This window comes from Trichomonas vaginalis, chromosome V, assembly GCF_026262505.1.
Source record: "Trichomonas vaginalis G3 chromosome V, whole genome shotgun sequence".
NCBI lineage: Eukaryota > Parabasalia > Trichomonadida > Trichomonadidae > Trichomonas > Trichomonas vaginalis.
In genome coordinates, this window is record NC_067207.1 from 7,664,358 (window position 1) to 7,689,887 (window position 25,530).

Consider the following 25,530-nt stretch of genomic DNA (forward strand, 5'->3'; position numbering starts at 1 on the left):
ATCTTTCCTCATCTTCAGGTTTTTAAGATACTTACCAAACTGGGCAGGAAAAATTTCTATTGAACTTACTCCAAGCAAAAATAACTTAGTCATTGCACCAACACAAGACCCATTCACTATTACAGACGTAAAGGGAACAAATCAAACGTCATTCGCCGAATTTTGCAAAGACAAAGTTGACTTAGACTTTGGTTTCTCAAACTTCAACAATGAAGTAAACTATTATTTCAATGCTGCTGGACTGCTTGGGACCCAGTTAAGTTCACATGCGAAAAATTTGAATGCAAGAGAATAGAAAGCAGACTTGCAGTCTATATGTTGGACCCAGATATTTCAATGCTTTAGCTGCCAAATATATTGCAGTTCCACTTATGTTCCCTATACACCAAATATCTGTCAAAGACTTTGCAGGTGAAGTTGGAAACCAAAATCCAGGAGCCACAGGTGCAAGAACAGATATTGCTTTAACAACTGCAATGAAACATGCAGATACTATGTTTGTACTGTTCAGACGAACTATAAATGACTATTCTTGTTTCTACAACCCTGGTATTAAATATCATATAAACATAGATGGCAAATATTATCCAGAGAAGAATATTCTACAGTTGAGGATATGAGGTCATACAACTTGACATTAGATGCTATGAACTTTAACAACAACTTCACAACAACTATTAACCCTGAAATGCAAAGTTCTATTATGCCATATGTGAAAGTATGGACTCATAAAGGAGGTCAAAAAACTCAATATACAAATGGAGACCGTTCAAACTTTTGGCTTGGCATTCATTTGCTGACTCAGAAGACTTTATGGGTGGTATTTCAACTGTTGGTACAGTTCAAATACAATATACTGGTGACAGAGACGGTCCAGATGAATTGAGAGCAAAGAAGTTACAAAACCAATAGCACTTTTCACGGAAGATGCTCTTTTGAAGATTCGTTCGATGAAACCTGCTGGGGCTCCTCAGATTGGCATAACGACAGCTTCCATCGAGCAGATTTTGGCAGCAGGTCAGTAAGTTGTTCTTGAACTGACTTCTCTCCGTCAAATATTGACAGTACGCCAGTTTTGACATAATATTGTATTATAAACTTTTCTTTAGTAATATCGGTCAGTTTTGAAGTTATATTTTTGTCTGCTTCAAGAACTTTCACGCATTTCAGTTATACCAACTTTCTTTGCTTTATGAAAATATTTTGGTTTCAGCAAATATTGCTATTCTTCTATAACATTTTCCATTGTTTGTGTAAAGAATTATTCTGTCAATGTATTTGTATTGTTTGTGAGTATAAACTTTGTTCTGCTTCAATTCAATAAGATATCCGAATACGTCCATCTTTTTATTCTAAGTAAAATGTCATTTCCGAAAAATAGAAGCGTAAGTGTTTCAAAAGGTTTAATGGCGGTGGCAGATGTGAAGTTAAATTCACCAACTCAAACAAACAGTCAAAGTGTTGTTGTCAATGTCAAAGACAGAGATGTTGAAGTGGGGACACCATACGAGACGAAGATGGTATAACAATTGTTCCTGTAAAAAGAACAACCAACATATCCTGAAGTTAGCAGAGACTTAAGTTCTGTTGCAGATATTCGAAACGACTACCAACAACTGAAAGACAAACTTCAAACTCAGGAGAAGATTTGTCAAGCTTTAAGTATAATGTTAAACTTGGTCGAACACAACCCTGTAAAAGTGAACTCATATGTCATTGCACCTCATGAAGTTTTGAAAGAACTATTGAAACTTTTGACAGAGGCAGACGATATAAACATCAAAGAAATAGAACCGACATTGGTTGCTGTGGTGTTTCATATAATGTCATTGACAAGATATACGTATGAAAGGAGGGAAACGTTGAACTTAAATATAGTTTCCCAGACGTTATAAAAATATTTGACGACCACAACATTTCATTAAAATTTATTTGCTAAGTAAATGGCAGAAGACATAATGGTTTATACTATTACGACTAAAAACCCTGAGTCATATAATTCTATAACAACAAACTTACAAAGTCCTCAAGGACGATATTGTAAACTAACCTTAAACACAATGACGACTAAAGCCTGTTTTGCTCTTTTGACACCAGAAGACTTTATTGTTGTGAATGGTAAAAAATACTCCTTTGAAGATACTTACTCAGATATACCACCAACAGGTTTTGTTGACTTATTTAATACTTTAAGTACGGGTGTAACATGTGCTGCAACTAGAGCAGGTTTCATTATGTTTGGATGTCCGACTGAGTTTACTATAAACGATATGAGCTATAATACAAAACTTATTTCTGGTTTTTACTACCAACAGTTTCCTATAACAGGAAAAGGTGTCATACAAGGAATGTCTATTCCATTGACATTAAGCACACCAATCTTATATATTGTTTCAAACTTAGGTTCAAAGTGTTATTCGAATGTCGACAGAAACTATTATGACCAAAAGATACTTATGCGTATAAACAATACTTTCTCTGCTGGTTTGCCTATTGTTCATTCGAATGCAGAATTTTCAACCTTAGTGAACTCAAACACTTTGGCAAGTATAACGTTGACATTAGTTGACGCAAACTTTGTTCCTGTAAAACTTTTATGTCCTATGTATTTGTCAATGACGGCAGAAAGTTTCGAATTGGAAGATGCAACTGGTGAAAGTATTGTATTACAAGAACAACTTCAACAACAAATAGCTCAAGAACAACAAATGCAACAAATGGAACAACAAAGTCAAGAATAAAAAAATAATATTTTTTTATTTTTATAAAAATGTACAGAATAGATGTTTCAGATTTTTATGACTTCCAAGCATTCAGAAATATGTGTCCATTTAGAGACTATAACAAAGCAGTCGAGAATTTGAAACGTTTAGTCATTTATGTTGACTCTGCCCCAGAATGTTATGTCATGAAAGAATGGGATGTTGTCTTTAACAAACCAAGAGCAACAATAGTGTCTGAACAAGAATGTAGACAGAAACTTAAGAAAATAAAAGTTGTACAAGTTGGAAGGAAGATGTTAGATGCTTGGGATATCTTATTGTCAAAGTTAGAAGATTTTTCAGTTCGAGGTATAAAGTTCTATACACCTTCTCCAAACTTCTATTCTATCTTCACTGGATATAAATACGAACAAGTAGAATGGACTTTCAAAGTTAAAGCTCCAGAGGATCATAATAAGACAAAGTTACTTGTTGTTGTTGAGTTCGCCGCCAATCATACATCCGAGTTAGGTACCGGCAATGTTACATATTCTCCCACAGTCTCCACACCAGTTATCGATAGAGTTCAATACAACAATGGCACAGGAGTAACTTCAGGCACTTCATACTCAGCCAAAATCATACTCAAAACAGGCTTAAATATTACAAAGACATATTATCTCTTTGCAACAGAAAGCAACGCTTCCAACGCCTCTGTCAATAGCGTCAAAACATCACAAAATGTTAGCACTGCAACAGCCGTAGCAAGCACGAACAAGACAGAATGGACTTTCAAAGTTAACGCTCCAGAGGATCATAATAAGACAAAGTTACTTGTTGTTGTTGAGTTCGCCGCCAATCATACATCCGAGTTAGGTACCGGCAATGTTACATATTCTCTTGGAAAGTCTCCATATTTATCTGCGCCAACTGTTGTTGCTGAAAATCATACAGAACCATTCAAGGCCGGTGAATATATTCCAGTTAAAGTTACATTACAACACTTTGAGGCAAAGACAGGAAGCTTCCAATATAGATTCTATGCAGATCAGAAATGGATAGATCTCCCAGACGACAATGTAACTGAAGTAGAAACCCCATCTGCAATTAAGAAATTACATGCCGACGAAGGCAAAACATATCTACTCAACATTCCAGCTCCAAAGTATGAAGATATCAAAGAAGATGGGAAAGTTAAACTTCAAATTAGGTTAGCTGGATCCAAAGATCAAGCTCAATCCAATATCATTGAAACAGAGGTTTCACTTCAGAAACAACAATACGTTGCACCAAGCCCTGATGATTCCAAGCCAACTCCAACACCTGAAAATAGTGGACTTACTGGTGGACAGAAGGCTGGTATTGTTATTGGCGTTCTTCTTGCTGTTATCCTTATTATTCTCATCATCTACTTCGTTTTCTGCAGGAAACCATCTAAAGATAAATCATCATCTGATATCCAAGATGATTCCGGCTCCGGTGTTAATGTGTAATTTAATTTAATTAAGGATGTCAATTTGGAAGAAAAGTGAGAAAATTCCTAAAATGCTAAAAATGAATTTTCCAAACGTACTTTTTTATCTCATTTTTTTGATTTTGAAAAAAATTTGGAGAGAAGAACTCTTCGTTTTTGAATTTTGTCAGGATGGTTTTAAAGTATATTAGACACATGTATTGGTATTACTATTTTTGTATATTTTGAGAGAAAATTATATTCTCCTAAAGTGAAAACAATTTTCCAAATTGCAGCTCCTTCAAAGATTTCTGAAGACTCAACGGTTAAAATTACAGTTTCTATCACAGATCCAGCTGGTCAAACTGCTACCTCTTTATATTAATATAATATTTATTTTGATATATTTTTTAGTTTAACTTTTTTTCTTTGATAAATATAGGGTGTCCAAAGGTGTGTTTAGCACAAACCTGAATACTGCGAATAGAAATAAACAAGTTACATATATATAAAGTTTATTTAAATATAATCACCATTGGATTCAATCACGCGTTCGCAGCGATCGATCCAGGCTTGAAAGACACGCTTTAAATCATCATGCGAAAATTGCTCAAATTGCTCTCTTACAAAATTTTCAAGATCATCTGGACTCGCGAATTCGCGTCCTTCAGCTCTCTTTTTTAGCGTGCCGAATAAATAAAAGTCAGAGGGTGCAATATCAGGTGAATAAATTGGGTTTGGAACAACTTTGACATTGTTTTCCACCAAGTAATTCATTACCTTATGACTTTTGTGAACTCTTGAATTATCAAAATGAATTGCAAACTTTTGTTTTTGTTGTTTGGATTTCTCAAACTCATCAGAATTGATAATTTGAGTAAGAACATTGTCAATTAGATACTGAGCATTCTGAATTATGTTTGAATTGTGGTTAACAGCGTTGGCTTCCATTAGATAAAAATGAACTGACCAAAAAAGACAGATATTTAAATATTTGAGATAAACCGTTTTCGTCAACGGTAACCCCCTCTATTTTTTTATTTTATTTAATAGTTACCGTTGGAAAAACGGTTTATCTCAAATATTGAATGAACTATAAACGTTTTTTGTTTTCTATATATACTTTTTTGTCCAACGGTAAAACTTTTTACACAACGGTTTTTGAGAGTCGTCGCCGTTGACTTTTTTGTAGAGCACTCAAAATAGTATAACTTTGTCCGGACAAGTAAGGGGCTATCGTCGCTACAGGAAAAGTTACAGGCGTTCCAAGGAAGTATACTTTGAGAAGCCTTTTCTCCCTTATAGAATGAGATAAGACGGTTATTTTACAAAACTGACAACACTTTGACCGAGTAGTTTTTTATTCTGAACAAAAAGTGTCATATAAACATCTGTCAAAAACCGCTTTTTAACTTCACTTAAAATGCCACGTAAGCTACGTAAGAATATACGTAAGAGGAAGGGAGCATTGAAACATCCAATAGTAAAACTGACACCACAACAACAGTTGCAACAACAAATGATGAATGACCCCACTATGTTGCAACAAATGTCAAGCAACCCTATACTTTTAAACCGAGTTATTGGTGCATAGAGTGGAGGTTTAAGAGCGGCACTTTTAGCGAAAATGGCAGGCTATGGTGGAGCTGCAGACGGAACAGCTTATAACCCTCAAAGTCAAATGAATTTGAGTTCACTCAAAAATCAAATAGCAGATGTCAAAAAGTCAAACATAGACATACAGAAACAAATAAGTGAAAACGAAAAGAAACTAGAATATGACAGACACACAAAGAAACTCAATGAGTTAAACGTAGAGAAAAAGAAGAAAGAAGAACAACTGAAAGAACTAAGTACAGAGGAATATGCTAAAAAAGTGTCAGAAAAAGCAGCAGAAGTAGCAAAAATGGAACAAGATGTTGTAAATTTGAAAAACCATACTACTCAATATAAAGTACTGAAAGATGAAGAGATAAAACAAAAAGCCATGAAGACATATATGGATAGCGATGAGTATAAAAAAGAAGTTGAAGCAAATGTAAAGGCAGAAAAACTTTTACAGTTGCAAAATCAAACCGTACAGTATGAAAACTTAGCACAAGAAAGTAAAAATAACGACGCAGCCATGCAAAAGGCAATGAAAAGCGCAGAATATATAAAAGCTAATAATGACTGGTTAGATGCCCAAGCCAACGCTAAAGCAGCCCAACTTATAGGGTCAATAAGGACAAAAATACAAGCGGATGAAGACAGTTCAAATGAAGCTTTAATGAATGCTGACTTTAAGAATGCCTTCGAAGCTCTTCATAGTAAGGTGAAACTAGTGAACGACTTCTCATCTGGAAAGAAACTGAAGTCTGAAGGTTTCGACAACGAGTTAAGAGAAGTAGCACAAAATATGACGAAAATAACAGATGCAGCAACGAGACAGGCAGTTCAAAGTGCCTATGACGCAGTTAGAGCAACTGTTGTGGAAAGTCAAGAAAAAGAGTTACAACAGACCAAAACAGACCTAGTAAATGCTTTCTTAAAAACGAAAAGTCAGGTAGGACATTATGCTGCAGATGGAACATATGTGCCAGCTGGTGGAACTTATATACCACCAAACCCTCCAAGAGAAGCACCTGCACCAGGACTACCTAAAACATTTACATCGTCACATGGACACAGACACAGGCATGCACCAAAACCAACACAACAACCAACAGTTCAAAATCCAGCACCACAACAACAACCAAAACCAACAGTTCAAAACCCTGCACAGCAACCAACAGTTCAAAATCCAGCACCTGCACCACAACCAAAACCAGCACAACAACCACCTCCACAACCAGCACAGCAACCAACAGTTCAAAACCCTGCACAACAACAACCACAAACAGAGCAAAGACATAAAAGAAGTAGAGAAAAAGGAAACCAAGAATTCTTAAAAATGCTTAAGGAAGATTATGGTTACCCAGATACTCTTGACTTTAGTGACAGATATAAAGAAGCTATTAGAAAGTTCAAGGAAGGAAATACAGACCCGAACCTATTTAGCTTTATGGTTCAGCATCAAATCGGATATAATCTCAAACCTGGAAAATACAAGCTCGCTAAGGGATATGATTTAATAGCATATCATCCAAATGACATGACTGAATTTACTCCGAGATCTTTGATGTCAGAGCTAAATGATAATTCAACTCTCTTCATGAAACGCGTAAAAAATAGAGACGGAACGAAAGAAGAAAGGTTTATGAGTCCGGATGACTTAGATAGGGAACTTGTTAAAAACGGTCTCGGAATATATGAAATGCCAGCAGATGAGGTACAAGAAACTCAACAGGAAGAAGTTCAGATACAACCAGACATGGAAGAAATAGTTCAGCAACAACAGCTAGAAGAGCCTGAAGGAAACGAACAAGTCCCTCCTTTGGAAACTAACTTCACAGAACTAGATGAAGATTTGGAACAGCCGAAAAATCTTGACCCTCAACAAGAGTATGAGGAGAATATGGAATCTTTCCAAGAGTCTAAGAAAAATTCGGCTGACATGGTAGAAGAATATCGAAAAATGTTTGCCGACATACAAAAGACTCCAACACCAGATGAAAATATTCAGCATAGAATGGAAGTACTGAAAGAAAATGTACGCAAATACAATAATCCTTTTTACTTACGACCATATAACGTTCAATCTTTGGCTGAACTCGGTGAAAATAAAAGGTTAAATTTCAACAAAACATATAGAAATGAAACATTGTTTAAAGTTCATTCAGAACCTAACCAATATGGAAACAAACCTACTTTTGTTTCTGCAGACTATGGAACTACAATGAGATGGGGTCATAAAGCTAATCCGGATAGGTGGTTCATAAACTTACAACCTCAATTCCAAGAAGTTGTAGACGCAATGGAAGTGAATGGTGAACCAGATATAACGGGTATTTTCAGCGCGGCTTTAATGCCATTGAAAGATATGAAAGATGCAGATATTTTGGACCAGTATGAAATGAACATGGCTGATGGAAATATAACACCTGACGTTCTAGAACATTTATCTCAAAGAACTACACAGAACCATAGAGATGGTATATTTGGTGAAGAGTTTAGAAAGAGAGTTAGGGAGAGAGAAGGAAGAGAACCTATTGTACATGACTTTGCAAACGAAAGTTTGCAAAATGTCATAAAAACTTACTTTGCAGACAATGAAATGAGAAGGGGTGAATATTTAAGAAAACTCAAATGGACAGTACCAAATGAAATGTTAGTATTGAAAAACATGTTCCATGACAAAATAAAACCAACTACAGAAATAAATGACGCAAGACTGAAACGTTGGGTAAAAGCTTTCCCATTCACAAAAGATATTATTGGTTACATGGAAAGAAAACCAGAATGGCTACAAAAACATATATTTGGAAACGAGCTTATTCCATATGGACAAGCTATATTTGAAGAGCTTGAACCGGAAACTCAGGAAAGAGTCATGCAAACAATAAGCGAAGACTCAAATACAAACTATGACAAAATCTTTCTAGGATATAGGTTACCTGAGATGGGCGACCAGAGCCCAAAGGCAAAAAGGACATGGGAAATTTACAACATACTAGGTGAACATGAGGCAAAGATGCTACAACTTGAAGCAGAGGGCAAGTTACCAAAAGCGACACCAAAGAAGAAGAGAAGAGTAGAACAAAGTGAAAGTAGTGAAGAAGTAACTTCATCTAGTGAAAGTAGTGGCAATGAAGGAAAAAGAAGAGTTAAAGATTCAGTTAAAAAGTCAGCCAGGAAGAAAGTAAAGCTTGGTCCGGGTGGGTTCTATTATGACATATAAATCCAACTATTCTATATTTTTACCCATATGAAATGTACGCCGCTCAGAATATAACGCCAACAGTTTTGGATACCATGAACGGAAATGTTTCCGAATGGTATAACGAATGCGACAATGCCATTAGAAGGTCAGAAATAGTTCCTGGAACTTATGAATATACAACTGCTGTTTCTTATGGAAACGTAGGTGAGTTTGGAGAAGGTTCTTCAACAACAGTAGATATTGCTTGCGACAGGTTTCATATTATTTCTATTGACAACTCATTCTTATACGTGGAACAAGACATTGAAATAAAACCTTCTGCCAAGTTGTCTGACAAGAAAGGTTGCAATGGAATTTTCTATGTCGGATACCAATATGCTCCAGAAGTTTTCATGGGATATAAGATATATTCTAACTCTGACTTAGTTCAAACAGTAACATGGGCAAACTATGAATGGTTCGCTTTGAGAAACTCAGTACAACCACAAGCTAGAGAACAAACAGACCAGTATGCAACTATTGAGAAAATAAGAAGACTTGACCCTAACTTTCCAGGAGTTTATGTTAACCTTTCTGGACAAACTGCAGCAGCAGTAACCAAAGTAAAACTGAAACTTAGAGTTCCTTTGTCATCTTTCCTCATCTTCAGGTTTTTAAGATACTTACCAAACTGGGCAGGAAAAATTTCTATTGAACTTACTCCAAGCAAAAATAACTTAGTCATTGCACCAACACAAGACCCATTCACTATTACAGACGTAAAGGGAACAAATCAAACGTCATTCGCCGAATTTTGCAAAGACAAAGTTGACTTAGACTTTGGTTTCTCAAACTTCAACAATGAAGTAAACTATTATTTCAATGCTGCTGGAACTGCTTGGGACCCAGTTAAGTTCACATGCGAAAAATTTGAATGCAAGAGAATAGAAAGCAGACTTGCAGTCTATATGTTGGACCCAGATATTTCAAATGCTTTAGCTGCCAAATATATTGCAGTTCCACTTATGTTCCCTATACACCAAATATCTGTCAAAGACTTTGCAGGTGAAGTTGGAAACCAAAATCCAGGAGCCACAGGTGCAAGAACAGATATTGCTTTAACAACTGCAATGAAACATGCAGATACTATGTTTGTACTGTTCAGACGAACTATAAATGACTATTCTTGTTTCTACAACCCTGGTATTAAATATCATATAAACATAGATGGCAAATATTATCCAAGAGAAGAATATTCTACAGTTGAGGATATGAGGTCATACAACTTGACATTAGATGCTATGAACTTTAACAACAACTTCACAACAACTATTAACCCTGAAATGCAAAGTTCTATTATGCCATATGTGAAAGTATGGACTCATAAAGGAGGTCAAAAAACTCAATATACAAATGGAGACCGTTCAAACTTTTGGCTTGGCATTCCATTTGCTGACTCAGAAGACTTTATGGGTGGTATTTCAACTGTTGGTACAGTTCAAATACAATATACTGGTGACAGAGACGGTCCAGATGAATTGAGAGCAAAGAAGTTTACAAAACCAATAGCACTTTTCACGGAAGATGCTCTTTTGAAGATTCGTTCGATGAAACCTGCTGGGGCTCCTCAGATTGGCATAACGACAGCTTCCATCGAGCAGATTTTGGCAGCAGGTCAGTAAGTTGTTCTTGAACTGACTTCTCTCCGTCAAATATTGACAGTACGCCAGTTTTGACATAATATTGTATTATAAACTTTTCTTTAGTAATATCGGTCAGTTTTGAAGTTATATTTTTGTCTGCTTCAAGAACTTTCACCATTTCAGTTATACCAACTTTCTTTGCTTTATGAAAATATTTTGGTTCAGCAAATATTGCTATTCTATAACATTTTCCATTGTTTGTGTAAAGAATTATTCTGTCAATGTATTTGTATTGTTTGTGAGTATAAACTTTGTTCTGCTTCAATTCAATAAGATATCCGAATACGTCCATCTTTTTATTCTAAGTAAAATGTCATTTCCGAAAAATAGAAGCGTAAGTGTTTCAAAAGGTTTAATGGCGGTGGCAGATGTGAAGTTAAATTCACCAACTCAAACAAACAGTCAAAGTGTTGTTGTCAATGTCAAAGACAGAGATGTTGAAGTGGGGAAACCATACGAAGACGAAGATGGTATAACAATTGTTCCTGTAAAAGAACAACCAACATATCCTGAAGTTAGCAGAGACTTAAGTTCTGTTGCAGATATTCGAAATGACTACCAACAACTGAAAGACAAACTTCAAACTCAGGAGAAGATTTGTCAAGCTTTAAGTATAATGTTAAACTTGGTCGAACACAACCCTGTAAAAGTGAACTCATATGTCATTGCACCTCATGAAGTTTTGAAAGAACTATTGAAACTTTTGACAGAGGCAGACGATATAAACATCAAAGAAATAGAACCCGACATTGGTTGCTGTGGTGTTTCATATAATGTCATTGACAAGATATACGTTATGAAAGGAGGTGAAACGTTGAACTTAAAATATAGTTTCCCAGACGTTATAAAAATATTTGACGACCACAACATTTCATTAAAATTTATTTGCTAAGTAAATGGCAGAAGACATAATGGTTTATACTATTACGACTAAAAACCCTGAGTCATATAATTCTATAACAACAAACTTACAAAGTCCTCAAGGACGATATTGTAAACTAACCTTAAACACAATGACGACTAAAGCCTGTTTTGCTCTTTTGACACCAGAAGACTTTATTGTTGTGAATGGTAAAAAAAATACTCTTTGAAGATACTTACTCAGATATACCACCAACAGGTTTTGTTGACTTATTTAATACTTTAAGTACGGGTGTAACATGTGCTGCAACTAGAGCAGGTTTCATTATGTTTGGATGTCCGACTGAGTTTACTATAAACGATATGAGCTATAATACAAAACTTATTTCTGGTTTTTACTACCAACAGTTTCCTATAACAGGAAAAGGTGTCATACAAGGAATGTCTATTCCATTGACATTAAGCACACCAATCTTATATATTGTTTCAAACTTAGGTTCAAAGTGTTATTCGAATGTCGACAGAAACTATTATGACCAAAAGATACTTATGCGTATAAACAATACTTTCTCTGCTGGTTTGCCTATTGTTCATTCGAATGCAGAATTTTCAACCTTAGTGAACTCAAACACTTTGGCAAGTATAACGTTGACATTAGTTGACGCAAACTTTGTTCCTGTAAAACTTTTATGTCCTATGTATTTGTCAATGACGGCAGAAAGTTTCGAATTGGAAGATGCAACTGGTGAAAGTATTGTATTACAAGAACAACTTCAACAACAAATAGCTCAAGAACAACAAATGCAACAAATGGAACAACAAAGTCAAGAATAAAAAAATAATTTTTTTATTTTTATAAAAATGTACAGAATAGATGTTTCAGATTTTTATGACTTCCAAGCATTCAGAAATATGTGTCCATTTAGAGACTATAACAAAGCAGTCGAGAATTTGAAACGTTTAGTCATTTATGTTGACTCTGCCCCAGAATGTTATGTCATGAAAGAATGGGATGTTGTCTTTAACAAACCAAGAGCAACAATAGTGTCTGAACAAGAATGTAGACAGAAACTTAAGAAAATAAAAGTTGTACAAGTTGGAAGGAAGATGTTAGATGCTTGGGATATCTTATTGTCAAAGTTAGAAGATTTTTCAGTTCGAGGTATAAAGTTCTATACACCTTCTCCAAACTTCTATTCTATCTTCACTGGATATAAATACGAACAAGTAGAATGGACTTTCAAAGTTAAAGCTCCAGAGGATCATAATAAGACAAAGTTACTTGTTGTTGTTGAGTTCGCCGCCAATCATACATCCGAGTTAGGTACCGGCAATGTTACATATTCTCCCACAGTCTCCACACCAGTTATCGATAGAGTTCAATACAACAATGGCACAGGAGTAATTTCAGGCAATTTATACTCAGCCAAAATCATACTCAAAAATAACTTAACAATTACAAAGACATATTATCTCTTTGCAACAGAAAGCAACGCTTCCAGCGCCTCTGTCACTAGCGTCAAAACATCACAAAATGTTAGCACTGCAACAGCCGTAGCAAGCACGAACAAGACAGAATGGACTTTCAAAGTTAACGCTCCAGAGGATCATAATAAGACAAAGTTACTTGTTGTTGTTGAGTTCGCCGCCAATCATACATCCGAGTTAGGTACCGGCAATGTTACATATTCTCTTGGAAAGTCTCCATATTTATCTGCGCCAACTGTTGTTGCTGAAAATCATACAGAACCATTCAAGGCCGGTGAATATATTCCAGTTAAAGTTACATTACAACACTTTGAGGCAAAGACAGGAAGCTTCCAATATAGATTCTATGCAGATCAGAAATGGATAGATCTCCCAGACGACAATGTAACTGAAGTAGAAACCCCATCTGCAATTAAGAAATTACATGCCGACGAAGGCAAAACATATCTACTCAACATTCCAGCTCCAAAGTATGAAGATATCAAAGAAGATGGGAAAGTTAAACTTCAAATTAGGTTAGCTGGATCCAAAGATCAAGCTCAATCCAATATCATTGAAACAGAGGTTTCACTTCAGAAACAACAATACGTTGCACCAAGCCCTGATGATTCCAAGCCAACTCCAACACCTGAAAATAGTGGACTTACTGGTGGACAGAAGGCTGGTATTGTTATTGGCGTTCTTCTTGCTGTTATCCTTATTATTCTCATCATCTACTTCGTTTTCTGCAGGAAACCATCTAAAGATAAATCATCATCTGATATCCAAGATGATTCCGGCTCCGGTGTTAATGTGTAATTTAATTTAATTAAGGATGTCAATTTGGAAGAAAAGTGAGAAAATTCCTAAAATGCTAAAAATGAATTTTCCAAACGTACTTTTTTATCTCATTTTTTTGATTTTGAAAAAAATTTGGAGAGAAGAACTCTTCGTTTTTGAATTTTGTCAGGATGGTTTTAAAGTATATTAGACACATGTATTGGTATTACTATTTTTGTATATTTTGAGAGAAAATTATATTCTCCTAAAGTGAAAACAATTTTCCAAATTGCAGCTCCTTCAAAGATTTCTGAAGACTCAACGTTTCTATCACAGATCCAGCTGGTCAAACTGCTACCTCTTTATATTAATATAATATTTATTTTGATATATTTTTTAGTTTAACTTTTTTTCTTTGATAAATATAGGGTGTCCAAAGGTGTGTTTAGCACAAACCTGAATACTGCGAATAGAAATAAACAAGTTACATATATATAAAGTTTATTTAAATATAATCACCATTGGATTCAATCACGCGTTCGCAGCGATCGATCCAGGCTTGAAAGACACGCTTTAAATCATCATGCGAAAATTGCTCAAATTGCTCTCTTACAAAATTTTCAAGATCATCTGGACTCGCGAATTCGCGTCCTTCAGCTCTCTTTTTTAGCGTGCCGAATAAATAAAAGTCAGAGGGTGCAATATCAGGTGAATAAATTGGGTTTGGAACAACTTTGACATTGTTTTCCACCAAGTAATTCATTACCTTATGACTTTTGTGAACTCTTGAATTATCAAAATGAATTGCAAACTTTTGTTTTTGTTGTTTGGATTTCTCAAACTCATCAGAATTGATAATTTGAATAAGAACATTGTCAATTAGATACTGAGCATTCATCGTATTAGGTTTTTGAAGAATATCAATTGCGATGGTGCCATTCACGCCCCAAAAAACCGACAACATCATCATTGGTGTGTCAATTTTTTTCTTCGGGAATGTTTGCGGATTTTCATCCTTCGGGATCCACATGATTTTGGCTTCTGTTGCATATTGAAACCAAGACTCGTCCCCTGTTACTAAAAAGCGAAACTTCTTGGATTGATACGCACCCAATATAGAGAGGAGCTCTTTCGAAGATTGGACTCTAGATTTTTTTTGAACTGAATTAAGGTTGTGCGGAACCCAACGTGTATACGCTAGTTTGTAGTTCAAATAATTGTGCAGATAATAACTGACTGTTGTACGTGGTATCTTTGTCATCTCCTCTATCCTTCTGAGTGATGCTCTTGGGTCTTCATCTAGCGCTTGAAGAATTGCTTTGATTTTTCTTTGATCCGGCGATTTTTTGTCAATTTTTATGATGGGCGCCTTTTTGTTCATGAAGTGATACATCCTAACATGATACGTTACAGTGGAATAGCTAGGAGCATCCATACCGAAGCATTTTACCAATGTCTCGTAGATTTTTTTACAGTCTTTGCATTTTTTTGCAAGAGCGAGGATGTTTTCTTTATGATTCATTAAAAAAATGAAAAAAATCCCGCCAAAATTTCCCGCGAAACCGCCTCTTGTCTCAAAATTCATTTTATATCCCGGCATGGCGCCAAAATACAACATACTCATCATATACATATATTCATATTTTTTATTATATATTTTTAATCAGCTATATCTCCTTTAATAGTCTCATATAGAGCGCTGTGCTAAACGCACCTTTGGACACCCTATATTTTATTTTATATTTTAAACCCTTTATTTTTTAATTAAATCATGTCTTGTAAATCAAATTACAACATGGCAAACTTTTGATTCGATATATATAGTTTACGTAACAAGTGATAGCTCCATTAGAAAGCTGAGTTTTGAAAATTACAATACATAGCATATCATTTCCAGACTTTCCCACTTTATTTTTTTTATTTTTTTTTTAAAATGTTTCGTAATTTCAGGATGCTTTTCCCCTTTAACTTTGTTAAATGCGTAATTTTTTTCTATCTGACAACTGGCTTGAAAGATCATTGAAAATGCGATATAAACAATTTCATTTTTTTTCGACTTTTTTTTATAAATAAAGAAAATAAATATACAAATAAAATTATTTCTTAATTATTTTGTCATATTTGACAATTATATCCTGTCTCAAAGTATCCAAATCCGCAAACTGTGTTGCGTATCTCGAAGTGTCTTCGTCGTACGGCTTAATTACATCAGCCCTATCCAAGAACATCATCAAATGAAACGCGAGAGCTTTGTATTTTATCTGCATCAAAATTGCCAAAGCAGGATGGAAATCTCTTATTGATATGAACAGCAACAAAGCGTTCATTGCATTTCCAGTATCCAAGAAGTGGTGGGCGGCTCTTCTCAACAAACTCTTCGACTCATTCGAAAACTCTTCCAATTTGCAGACTTCGACAGAATCTTCCCATCTTCCGTTGTCCTGAAGATATCTTGCGGCAGAAAGATTAGCGCCAGCTAAATGCATCAATATACAGCCTTCTATAAATCTGTGCTGTGCAAAAAGTGGAACAGCGGTTGTTATCAAAAATTCTGTCACGTTTTGTGGCAAAATTTTATCTTCGTAACCGAGAAGCAACGCCGAACAAATGCTTGCCACTATTGTGAACTCGCTTTTGTTGGAGAGACTCTTGAAAACTTCGACAGCTCCTCTTCTATCACCCATTCTGAACTTGAACAACAAGTTGAAAATGGCAGAAATCGGAGTATCTGCAGGAGAAAACAGAGAAGATTGAATCCTCAACGCGGAAACAACTTCTTCTTTCCCTCCAAACATGGAATGTCGTGCTTGCAACCTCGGACCTCCCAAACTACGTGAAACACACTTCCAAATAATGGAATCAGTTGGAAATCCATGGTCATTAGCTATCTCAGCTATTTGAAGTGCTTCTGACCATGTTCCTGTAGTAGGATTCGTTAATAATTGCTCACCCATAAGCTCTAACCGTTGCTGGGCGGTTTTTAGCGGTTTTAAGAGGGCAGGTGAAGTGATTCTTTTTACAGATCTCCAGTCTCTTGCAATAACGAATTTCACGGCTTCGTCATTGAGCGGGGAGACGAGGACGAGTCCATTTCCTGTTACAGCGAATGAGGAAACAGAAAAAGGACAACTTTCCACTTTTTCAAGTGAAAAACCAAATTTTCCGTCTCTCGCGTGTACGTACAATCCGCTGGATGATCTCTCGAACTCTATCCTGTCTATGTCGATGAAAGGAGAGTATGTTTGCTTCGATGTACCGAAAGCAAAGTCGTAAAACATAATTACGCCGTCTGTGTCAGCAGTTATGATGCAATCGCCTTTCCAAGCAAGACAAGTTGTCCTGGAGTTCTCCCGTGAGTTACGCAGCCTCAGAACAGGCATCTGTGCTATGCCGTTCTTGTATGTGTAGACTTGGATTTCTCCGGTAGATAATAATACGGCGAAATTGGGAGTATCGCCTTGGAAACATGTTGCTGGTATTCTGGATACTTGGACTGCAACAGCGGTGATGGATGTTTGAAGAGTCATCGGCTTTTGTTTGACATCATAAAAAATACCAAGGTCGTATTTGCCGTGGACGAAAACGCCGAGCTCCTCTGAACATATTAGGTCTGTGGCAGGGCCAAGGCGAGTGTGGATTGGAATAACTTGGCGCTTGGGAAGATTTATTGATCCACACTCGGTTTTTGAGTACCACAGAAGGACATCTTTGGTAAGGAACTTGATCTTTTCAATGGATGTGCTGGATGCAAGGTAGTTCTGTGTGTATTTCCCTTCTGAAACGTCTGCGAAAATTATCTTTCCGGTTGGAGTGCCGAAAGCAAGGATTCCGTCGTAGAAATCGTAACAGGTTGGTATCTGTGGTATAATTTGAGACTGCGCGATGACGTAAGGTATATCATCTTTTATGGCAAACATAACTAAGCCATTTGATGGAGAGAACGCGATGTATCGCTCGGGAAGTGCACGGTTACATGCAGCGGATAGTGGTAAATACTTCGATTTTAAGTCAAACAGCTCTCTTTTCAATTTTATTGTTCCTGATTTTGTAAAAATGTAGTCTTCGTTACAGATATAGATACTGAGTGACGAGTCTTGACCATAAACTGTAATTTCGTTGTCATTTGTTAAAGAAGGAAGCAGTTTATGGAAAGATGATTGGGATGATTCATCGATTACAAGATTTCGGCCAGATTTGGTCGCTATGTTAAACGTAAGTATTTTTCCTTCAAGCATAATTAATAAAATATTACTAATATGGGGATGATGTTGAATTTCTACGATTTTTTCTGATTTATCTAAAGTATGGGATTGAGATTGAGATGTTGGAGCCTGCTTGGCATTCTTTGACGTGATAATTGTAAAGGATGGACCATTAGAATATAGAATTGCAGTGAATATATCTGAACTATTAACAGCCATCCTTGTATATGTACCAGGAACATCTATCTTCCAAAGTATTCGTGAGTTTTTCGCTTGATCTTCAGCTTCATACGGCCAAAAATCGATACTATAAATTGTATTTGGTTCTGCAAAGCCTAAAACGATTTTACGGGACCATTGAAGCTCCGATACATACTGAGCTTCAGATACTTGACGAGTGATTCCGAGTGTAAGACCTGATTCACAATCCCATAACAAAACTCTTCCGCAATCGTCTGAAATTGCAAGATAAGGTAGCTCATAGTGGAATTTAAGGCAAGTTATGTTAGAATTTAGAATTTCAATGGATCATAAGAAAGAAATATCATTTTTAGTAGTTTTATAGAGATAAATTGTGCCTTTACCGGCTAATGCAAGTAGCCCACATGCTTCCCAGTCCATGCTCCCTGTGTTGAACACTTTACTAGGTGGACAAAGTGAAGCAAATCGTATCTTAGCTTTATTAAAAGGATTCGCTTGCATTTTTTTTATAAATTGATATCGTCAAAAATTTTAATTCTACAATGTTTTAAATATATTAATATTTAGTTGTACAGAATCAAATCACATCTACTTGAAAAAAAAAAGGTAGTGGGGCTTCCAGGCGCGTTGCGCCCTCTAGCCCCGAAGATGTTTAGTATAAAACCGCTTTTTAACTTCACTTAAAATGCCACGTAAGCTACGTAAGAATATACGTAAGAGGAAGGGAGCATTGAAACATCCAATAGTAAAACTGACACCACAACAACAGTTGCAACAACAAATGCTGAATGACCCCACTATGTTGCAACAAATGTCAAGCAACCCTATGCTTTTAAACCGAGTTATTGGTGCACAGAGTGGAGGTTTAAGAGCGGCACTTTTAGCGAAAATGGCAGGCTATGGTGGAGCTGCAGACGGAACAGCTTATAACCCTCAAAGTCAAATGAATTTGAGTTCACTCAAAAATCAAATAACAGATGTCAAAAAGTCAAACATAGACATACAGAAACAAATAAGTGAAAACGAAAAGAAACTAGAATATGACAGACACACAAAGAAACTCAATGAGTTAAACGTAGAGAAAAAGAAGAAAGAAGAACAACTGAAAGAACTAAGTACAGAGGAATATGCGAAAAAAGTGTCAGAAAAAGCAGCAGAAGTAGCAAAAATGGAACAAGATGTTATAAATTTGAAAAACCATACTACTCAATATAAAGTACTGAAAGATGAAGAAATAAAACAAAAAGCCCTGAAGACATATATGGATAGCGATGAGTATAAAAAAGAAGTTGAAGCAAATGTAAAGGCAGAAAAACTTTTACAGTTGCAAAACCAAACCGTACAGTATGAAAACTTAGCACAAGAAAGTAAAAATAACGACGCAGCCATGCAAAAGGCAATGAAAAGCGCAGAATATATAAAAGCTAATAATGACTGGTTAGACGCCCAAGCCAACGCTAAAGCAGCCCAACTTATAGGGTCAATAAGGACAAAAATACAAGCGGATGAAGACAGTTCAAATGAAGCTTTAACGAATGCTGACTTTAAGAACGCCTTCGAAGCTCTTCATAGTAAGGTGAAACTAGTGAACGACTTCTCATCTGGAAAGAAACTGAAGTCTGAAGGTTTCGACAAAGAGTTAAAAGAAGTAGCACAAAATATGACGAAAATAACAGATGCAGCAACGAGACAGGCAGTTCAAAGTGCCCATGACGCCGTTAGAACAGCTGTTGTGGAAAGTCAAGAAAAAGAGTTACAACAGACCAAAAGAGACCTAGTAAATGCTTTCTTAAGAACGAAAAGTCAGGTAGGACATTATGCTGCAGATGGAACATATGTGCCAGCTGGTGGAACTTATATACCAGCTGGTGGAACTTATATACTAGCTAGTGGAACTTATATACCACCAAACCCTCCAAGAGAAGCACCTGCACCAGGACTACCTAAAACATTTACATCGTCACATGGACACAGACACAGGCATGCACCAAAACCAACACAACAACCAACAGTTCAAAATCCAGCACACAACAACAACAACAACCAGCACAACAACCACCTCCACAACCAGCACAGCAACCAACAGTTCAAAACCCTGCACAACAACCACCTCCACAACCAGCACAACAACCACAAACAGAGCAAGGACATAAAAGAAGTAGAGAACAAGGAAACCAAGATTTCTTAAAAATGCTTAAGGAAGAATATGGTTACCCAGATACTCTTGACTTTAGTGACAGATATAAAGAAGCTATTAGAAAGTTCAAGGAAGGAAATACAGACCCGAACCTATTTAGCTTTATGGTTCAGCACCAAATGGGATATAATTTCAAACCTGGAAAATACAAGCTCGCTAAGGGATATGATTTAATAGCATATCATCCAAATGACATGAACGAATTTACTCCGAGATATTTGGTGTCAGAGCTAAATGACAATTCAACTCTCTTCATGAAACGCGTAAAAAATAGAGACGGAACGAAAGAAGAAAGGTTTATGAGTCCGGATGACTTAGATAGGGAACTTTTTAAAAACGGTCTCGGAATATATGAAATGCCAGCAGATGAGGTACAAGAAACTCAACAGGAAGAAGTTCAGATACAACCAGACATGGAAGAAATAGTTCAGCAACAACAGCTAGAAGAGCCTGAAGGAAACGAACAAGTCCCTCCTTTGGAAACTAACCTCACAGAACTAGATGAAGATTTGGAACAGCCGAAAAATCTTGACCCTCAACAAGAGTATGAGGTGAATATGGAATCTTTCCAAGAGTCTAAAAAAAATTCGGCTGACATAGTAGAAGAATATCGAAAAATGTTTGCCGACATACAAAAGACTCCAACATCAGATGAAAATATTCAGCATAGAATGGAAGTACTGAAAGATAATGTACGCAAATACAACAATCCTTTTTACTTACGACCATATAACGTTCAATCTTTGGCTGAACTCGGTGAAAATAAAAGGTTAAATTTCAACAAAACATATAGAAATGAAACATTGTTTAAAGTTCATTCAGAACCTAACCAATATGGAAACAAACCTACTTTTGTTTCTGCAGACTATGGAACTACAATGAGATGGGGTCATAAAGCTAATCCGGATAGGTGGTTCATAAACTTACAACCACAATTCCAAGAAGTTGTAGACGCAATGGAAGTGAATGGTGAACCAGATATAGCTGGTATTTTCAGCGCGGCTTTAATGCCATTGAAAGATATGAAAGATGCAGATATTTTGAACCAGTATGAAATGAACATGGCTGATGGAAATATAACACCTGACGTTCTAAAACATTTATCTCAAAGAACTACACAGAACCATAGAGATGGTATATTTGGTGAAGAGTTTAGAAAGACAGTTAGGGAGAGAGAAGGAAGAGAACCTATTGTACATGACCTTGCAAACGAAAGTTTACAAAATGTCATAAAAACTTACTTTGCAGACAATGAACCGAGAAGGGATGAATATTTAAGAAAACTCAAATGGACAGTACCAAATGAAATGTTAGTATTGAAAAACATGTTCCTTGACAAAATAAAACCAACTACAGAAATAAATGACGAAAGACTGAAACATTGGGTAAAAGCTTTCCCATTCACAAAAGATATTATTGGTAACATGGAAAGAAAACCAGAATGGCTACAAAAACATATATTTGGAAACGAGCTTATTCCATATGGACAAGCTCTGTTTGAAGAGCTTGAACCGGAAACTCAGGAAAGAGTCATGCAAACAATACGCGAAGACTCAAATACAAACTATGACAAAATCTTTCTAGGATATAGGTTACCTGAGATGGGCGACCAGAGCCCAAAGGCAAAAAGGACATGGGAAATTTACAACATACTAGGTGAACATGAGGCAAAGATGCAACAACTTGAAGCAGAGGGCAAGTTACCAAAAGCGACACCAAAGAAGAAGAGAAGAGTAGAACAAAGTGAAAGTAGTGAAGAAGTAACTTCATCTAGTGAAAGTAGTGGCAATGAAGGAAAAAGAAGAGTTAAAAACTCAGTCAGGAAGAAAGTAAAGCTTGGTCCGAGTGGGTTCTATTATGACATATAAATCCAACTATTCTATATTTTTACCCATATGAAATGTACGCCGCTCAGAATATAACGCCAACAGTTTTGGATGCCATGAATGGAAATGTTTCCGAATGGTATAACGAATGCGACAATGCCATTAGAAGGTCAGAAATAGTTCCTGGAACTTACGAATATACAACTGCTGTTTCTTATGGAAACGTAGGTGAGTTTGGAGAAGGTTCTTCAACAACAGTAGATATTGCTTGCGACAGGTTTCATATTATTTCTATTGACAACTCTTTCTTATACGTGGAACAAGACATTGAAATAAAACCTTCTGCCAAGTTGTCTGAAAAGAAAGGTTGCAATGGAATTTTCTATGTCGGATACCAATATGCTCCAGAAGTTTTCATGGGATATAAGATATATTCTAACTCTGACTTAGTTCAAACAGTAACATGGGCAAACTATGAATGGTTCGCTTTAAGAAACTCAGTACAACCACAAGCTAGAGAACAAACAGACCAGTATGCAACTATTGAGAAAATAAGAAGACTTGACCCTAACGTTCCAGGAGTTTATGTTAACCTTTCTGGTTCAGATGGAACTGCTGCCACTAAAGTAAAACTGAAACTTAGAGTTCCTTTGTCATCTTTCCTCATCTTCAGGTTTTTAAGATACTTGCCAAACTGGGCAGGAAAAATTTCTATCGAACTTACTCCAAGCAAAAATAACTTAGTCATTGCACCAACACAAGACCCATTCACTCTTACAGACGTAAAGGGAACAAATAAAACGTCATTCGCCGAATTTTGCAAAGACAAAGTTGACTTAGACTTTGGTTTCTCAAACCTCAACACTGAAGTAAACTATTATTTCAATGCTGCTGGAGATGCTTGGGACCCAGTTAAGTTCACATGCGAAAAATTTGAATGCAAGAGAATAGAAAGCAGACTTGCAGTCTATATGTTGGACCCAGATATTTCAAATGCTTTAGCTGCCAAATATATTGCAGTTCCACTTATGTTCCCTATACACCAAATATCTGTCAAAGACTTTGCAGGTGAAGTTGGAAACCAAAGTGCTGACCCAGGTGCAAGAACAGATATTGCCTTAACAACTGCAATGAAACATGCAGATACTATGTTTGTTCTTTTCAGACGAACTATAAATGACTATTCTTGTTTCTACAACCCTGGTATTAAATATCATATAAACATAGATGGCAAATATTATCCAAGAGAAGAATATTCTACAGTTGAGGATATGAGGTCATACAACTTGACATTAGATGCTATGAACTTTAACAACAACTTCACAACAACCATTAACCCTGAAATGCAAAGTTCTATTATGCCATATGTGAAAGTATGGACCCATACAGGAGGTCAAAAAACTCAATATACAAATGGAGACCGTTCAAACTTTTGGCTTGGCATTCCATTTGCTGACTCAGAAGACTTTATGGGTGGTATTTCAACTGTTGGTACAGTTCAAATACAATATACTGGTGACAGAGACGGTCCAGATGAATTGAAAGCAAAGAAGTTTACAAAACCAATAGCACTTTTCACGGAAGATGCTCTTTTGAAAATTCGTTCGATGAAACCTGCTGGGGCTCCTCAGATTGGCATAACGACAGCTTCCATCGAGCAGATTTTGGCAGCAGGTCAGTAAGTTGTTCTTGAACTGACTTCTCTCCGTCAAATATTGACAGTACGCCAGTTTTGACATAATATTGTATTATAAACTTTCCTTTAGAAATATCTGTAAGTTTTGAAGTTATATTTTTGTCTGCTTCAAGAACTTTCACCATTTCAGTTATACCAACTTTCTTTGCTTTATGAAAATATTTAGGTTCAGCAAAGACTGCTATTCTATAACATTTTCCATTGTTTGTGTAAAGAACTATTCTGTCAATGTATTTGTATTGTTTGTGTGTGTAAACTTTGTTTTGCTTCAATTCGAAGAGATATCTGAATACGTCCATCTTTTTATTCTAAGTAAAATGTCATTTCCGAAAAATAGAAGTGTAAGTGTTTCAAAAGGTTTAATGGCGGTGGCAGATGTGAAGTTAAATTCACCAACTCAAACAAACAGTCAAAGTGTTGTTGTCAATGTCAAAGACAGAGATGTTGAAGTGGGGAAACCATACGAAGACGAAGATGGTATAACAATAGTTCCTGTAAAAGAACAACCAACATATCCTGAAGTTAGCAGAGACTTAAGTTCTGTTGCAGATATTCGAAACGACTACCAACAACTGAAAGACAAACTTAAAACTCAGGAGAAGATTTGTCAAGCTTTAAGTATAATGTTAAACTTGGTCGAACACAACCCTGTAAAAGTGAACTCATATGTCATTGCACCTCATGAAGTTTTGAAAGAACTATTGAAACTTTTGACAGAGGCAGACGATATAAACATCAAAGAAATAGAACCCGACATTAGTTGCTGTGGTGTTTCATATAATGTCATTGACAAGATATACGTTATGAAAGGAGGTGAAACGTTGAACTTAAAATATAGTTTCCCAGACGTTATAAAAATATTTGACGACCACAACATTTCATTAAAATTTATTTGCTAAGTAAATGGCAGAAGACATAATGGTTTATACTATTACGACTAAAAACCCTGAGTCATATAATTCTATAACAACAAACTTACAAAGTCCTCAAGGACGATATTGTAAACTAACCTTAAACACAATGACGACTAAAGCCTGTTTTGCTCTTTTGACACCAGAAGACTTTATTGTTGTGAATGGTAAAAAATACTCCTTTGAAGATACTTACTCAGATATACCACCAACAGGTTTTGTTGACTTATTTAATACTTTAAGGACGGGTGTAACATGTGCTGCAACTAGAGCAGGTTTCATTATGTTTGGATGTCCGACTGAGTTTACTATAAACGATATGAGTTATAATACAAAACTTATATCTGGTTTTTACTACCAACAGTTTCCTATAACAGGAAAAGGTGTCATACAAGGAATGTCTGTTCCATTGACTTTAAGCACACCAATCTTATATATTGTTTCAAACTTAGGTTCAAAGTGTTATTCGAATGTCGACAGAAACTATTATGACCAAAAGATACTTATGCGTATAAACAATACTTTCTCTGCTGGTTTGCCTATTGTTCATTCGAATGCAGAGTTTTCAGCTTTAGTAAACTCAAACACTTTAGCAAATAAACTTAACCTTAGTTGACGCAAACTTTGTTCCTGTAAAACTTTTATGTCCTATGTATTTGTCAATGACGGCAGAAAGTTTCGAATTGGAAGATGCAACTGGTGAAAGTATTGTATTACAAGAACAACTTCAACAACAAATAGCTCAAGAACA

The 25,530-nt window shown here is 36.0% G+C and overlaps 13 protein-coding genes and 1 pseudogene across 14 annotated transcripts, besides 7 other annotated features; 11 read left to right on the forward strand and 3 right to left on the reverse strand.

Annotated features, from left to right (window-relative positions):
• Positions 1-12,736: part of a mobile genetic element that runs on past the window's edge.
• On the forward strand, positions 1,944-2,741 carry TVAGG3_0296120 (uncharacterized protein; the record flags this gene model as incomplete). Its single annotated transcript, XM_051229313.1, has 1 exon — positions 1,944-2,741. One exon carries the CDS (start codon positions 1,944-1,946, stop codon positions 2,739-2,741), a length of 798 nt encoding a protein of 265 aa, XP_051099043.1.
• On the forward strand, positions 2,771-4,195 carry TVAGG3_0296130 (glycoprotein 38 family; the record flags this gene model as incomplete). The annotated part of the gene is made up of 1 exon (XM_001279709.2): positions 2,771-4,195. One exon carries the CDS (start codon positions 2,771-2,773, stop codon positions 4,193-4,195), a length of 1,425 nt encoding a protein of 474 aa, XP_001279710.2.
• Positions 4,595-5,065: a mobile genetic element.
• Positions 4,675-5,065, reverse strand: TVAGG3_0296145 (Mariner transposase; the record flags this gene model as incomplete). The annotated part of the gene is made up of 1 exon (XM_051229314.1): positions 4,675-5,065. A coding segment is annotated over one exon (391 nt), but the record flags the coding sequence as incomplete, so codon positions are not given.
• Positions 5,039-5,065: a terminal%2Cinverted (terminal inverted repeat of Mariner transposon ID:TVAGG3_0296140).
• Positions 5,579-5,749, forward strand: TVAGG3_0296150 (protein of unknown function, DUF4106 family; the record flags this gene model as incomplete). The annotated part of the gene is made up of 1 exon (XM_051229315.1): positions 5,579-5,749. The coding sequence occupies one exon, from the start codon at positions 5,579-5,581 to the stop codon at positions 5,747-5,749; it is 171 nt and encodes a 56-aa protein (XP_051099045.1).
• TVAGG3_0296160 (protein of unknown function, DUF4106 family) lies at positions 6,554-7,771 on the forward strand (the record flags this gene model as incomplete). The annotated part of the gene is made up of 1 exon (XM_051229316.1): positions 6,554-7,771. A coding segment is annotated over one exon (1,218 nt), but the record flags the coding sequence as incomplete, so codon positions are not given.
• TVAGG3_0296170 (protein of unknown function, DUF4106 family) lies at positions 8,351-8,974 on the forward strand (the record flags this gene model as incomplete). The annotated part of the gene is made up of 1 exon (XM_051229317.1): positions 8,351-8,974. The coding sequence occupies one exon, from the start codon at positions 8,351-8,353 to the stop codon at positions 8,972-8,974; it is 624 nt and encodes a 207-aa protein (XP_051099047.1).
• Positions 9,007-9,797, forward strand: TVAGG3_0296180 (uncharacterized protein; the record flags this gene model as incomplete). Its single annotated transcript, XM_051229318.1, has 1 exon — positions 9,007-9,797. A coding segment is annotated over one exon (791 nt), but the record flags the coding sequence as incomplete, so codon positions are not given.
• TVAGG3_0296190 (protein of unknown function, DUF4106 family) lies at positions 9,961-10,617 on the forward strand (the record flags this gene model as incomplete). Its single annotated transcript, XM_051229319.1, has 1 exon — positions 9,961-10,617. The coding sequence occupies one exon, from the start codon at positions 9,961-9,963 to the stop codon at positions 10,615-10,617; it is 657 nt and encodes a 218-aa protein (XP_051099049.1).
• TVAGG3_0296200 (protein of unknown function, DUF4106 family) lies at positions 10,994-11,479 on the forward strand (the record flags this gene model as incomplete). The annotated part of the gene is made up of 1 exon (XM_051229320.1): positions 10,994-11,479. A coding segment is annotated over one exon (486 nt), but the record flags the coding sequence as incomplete, so codon positions are not given.
• Positions 12,098-12,333, forward strand: TVAGG3_0296210 (annotated as a pseudogene). The gene has a single exon. A coding segment is annotated over exon 1 (236 nt).
• Positions 12,737-14,171: 1,435 nt separating the features above from the next.
• Positions 14,172-14,199: a terminal%2Cinverted (terminal inverted repeat of Mariner transposon ID:TVAGG3_0296220).
• Positions 14,172-15,474: a mobile genetic element.
• TVAGG3_0296230 (Mariner transposase) lies at positions 14,252-15,379 on the reverse strand (the record flags this gene model as incomplete). Its single annotated transcript, XM_051229321.1, has 1 exon — positions 14,252-15,379. The coding sequence occupies one exon, from the start codon at positions 15,377-15,379 to the stop codon at positions 14,252-14,254; it is 1,128 nt and encodes a 375-aa protein (XP_051099051.1).
• Positions 15,447-15,474: a terminal%2Cinverted (terminal inverted repeat of Mariner transposon ID:TVAGG3_0296220).
• Positions 15,475-16,111: 637 nt separating this feature from the next.
• TVAGG3_0296240 (WD repeat-containing protein 11 family) lies at positions 16,112-17,273 on the reverse strand (the record flags this gene model as incomplete). Its single annotated transcript, XM_001291633.2, has 1 exon — positions 16,112-17,273. A coding segment is annotated over one exon (1,162 nt), but the record flags the coding sequence as incomplete, so codon positions are not given.
• Positions 17,274-18,834: 1,561 nt separating this feature from the next.
• Positions 18,835-19,372, forward strand: TVAGG3_0296250 (protein of unknown function, DUF4106 family; the record flags this gene model as incomplete). Its single annotated transcript, XM_051229322.1, has 1 exon — positions 18,835-19,372. A coding segment is annotated over one exon (538 nt), but the record flags the coding sequence as incomplete, so codon positions are not given.
• A 1,795-nt stretch (positions 19,373-21,167) lies between these two features.
• Positions 21,168-25,530: part of a mobile genetic element that runs on past the window's edge.
• Positions 24,231-24,767, forward strand: TVAGG3_0296270 (protein of unknown function, DUF4106 family; the record flags this gene model as incomplete). The annotated part of the gene is made up of 1 exon (XM_051229323.1): positions 24,231-24,767. One exon carries the CDS (start codon positions 24,231-24,233, stop codon positions 24,765-24,767), a length of 537 nt encoding a protein of 178 aa, XP_051099053.1.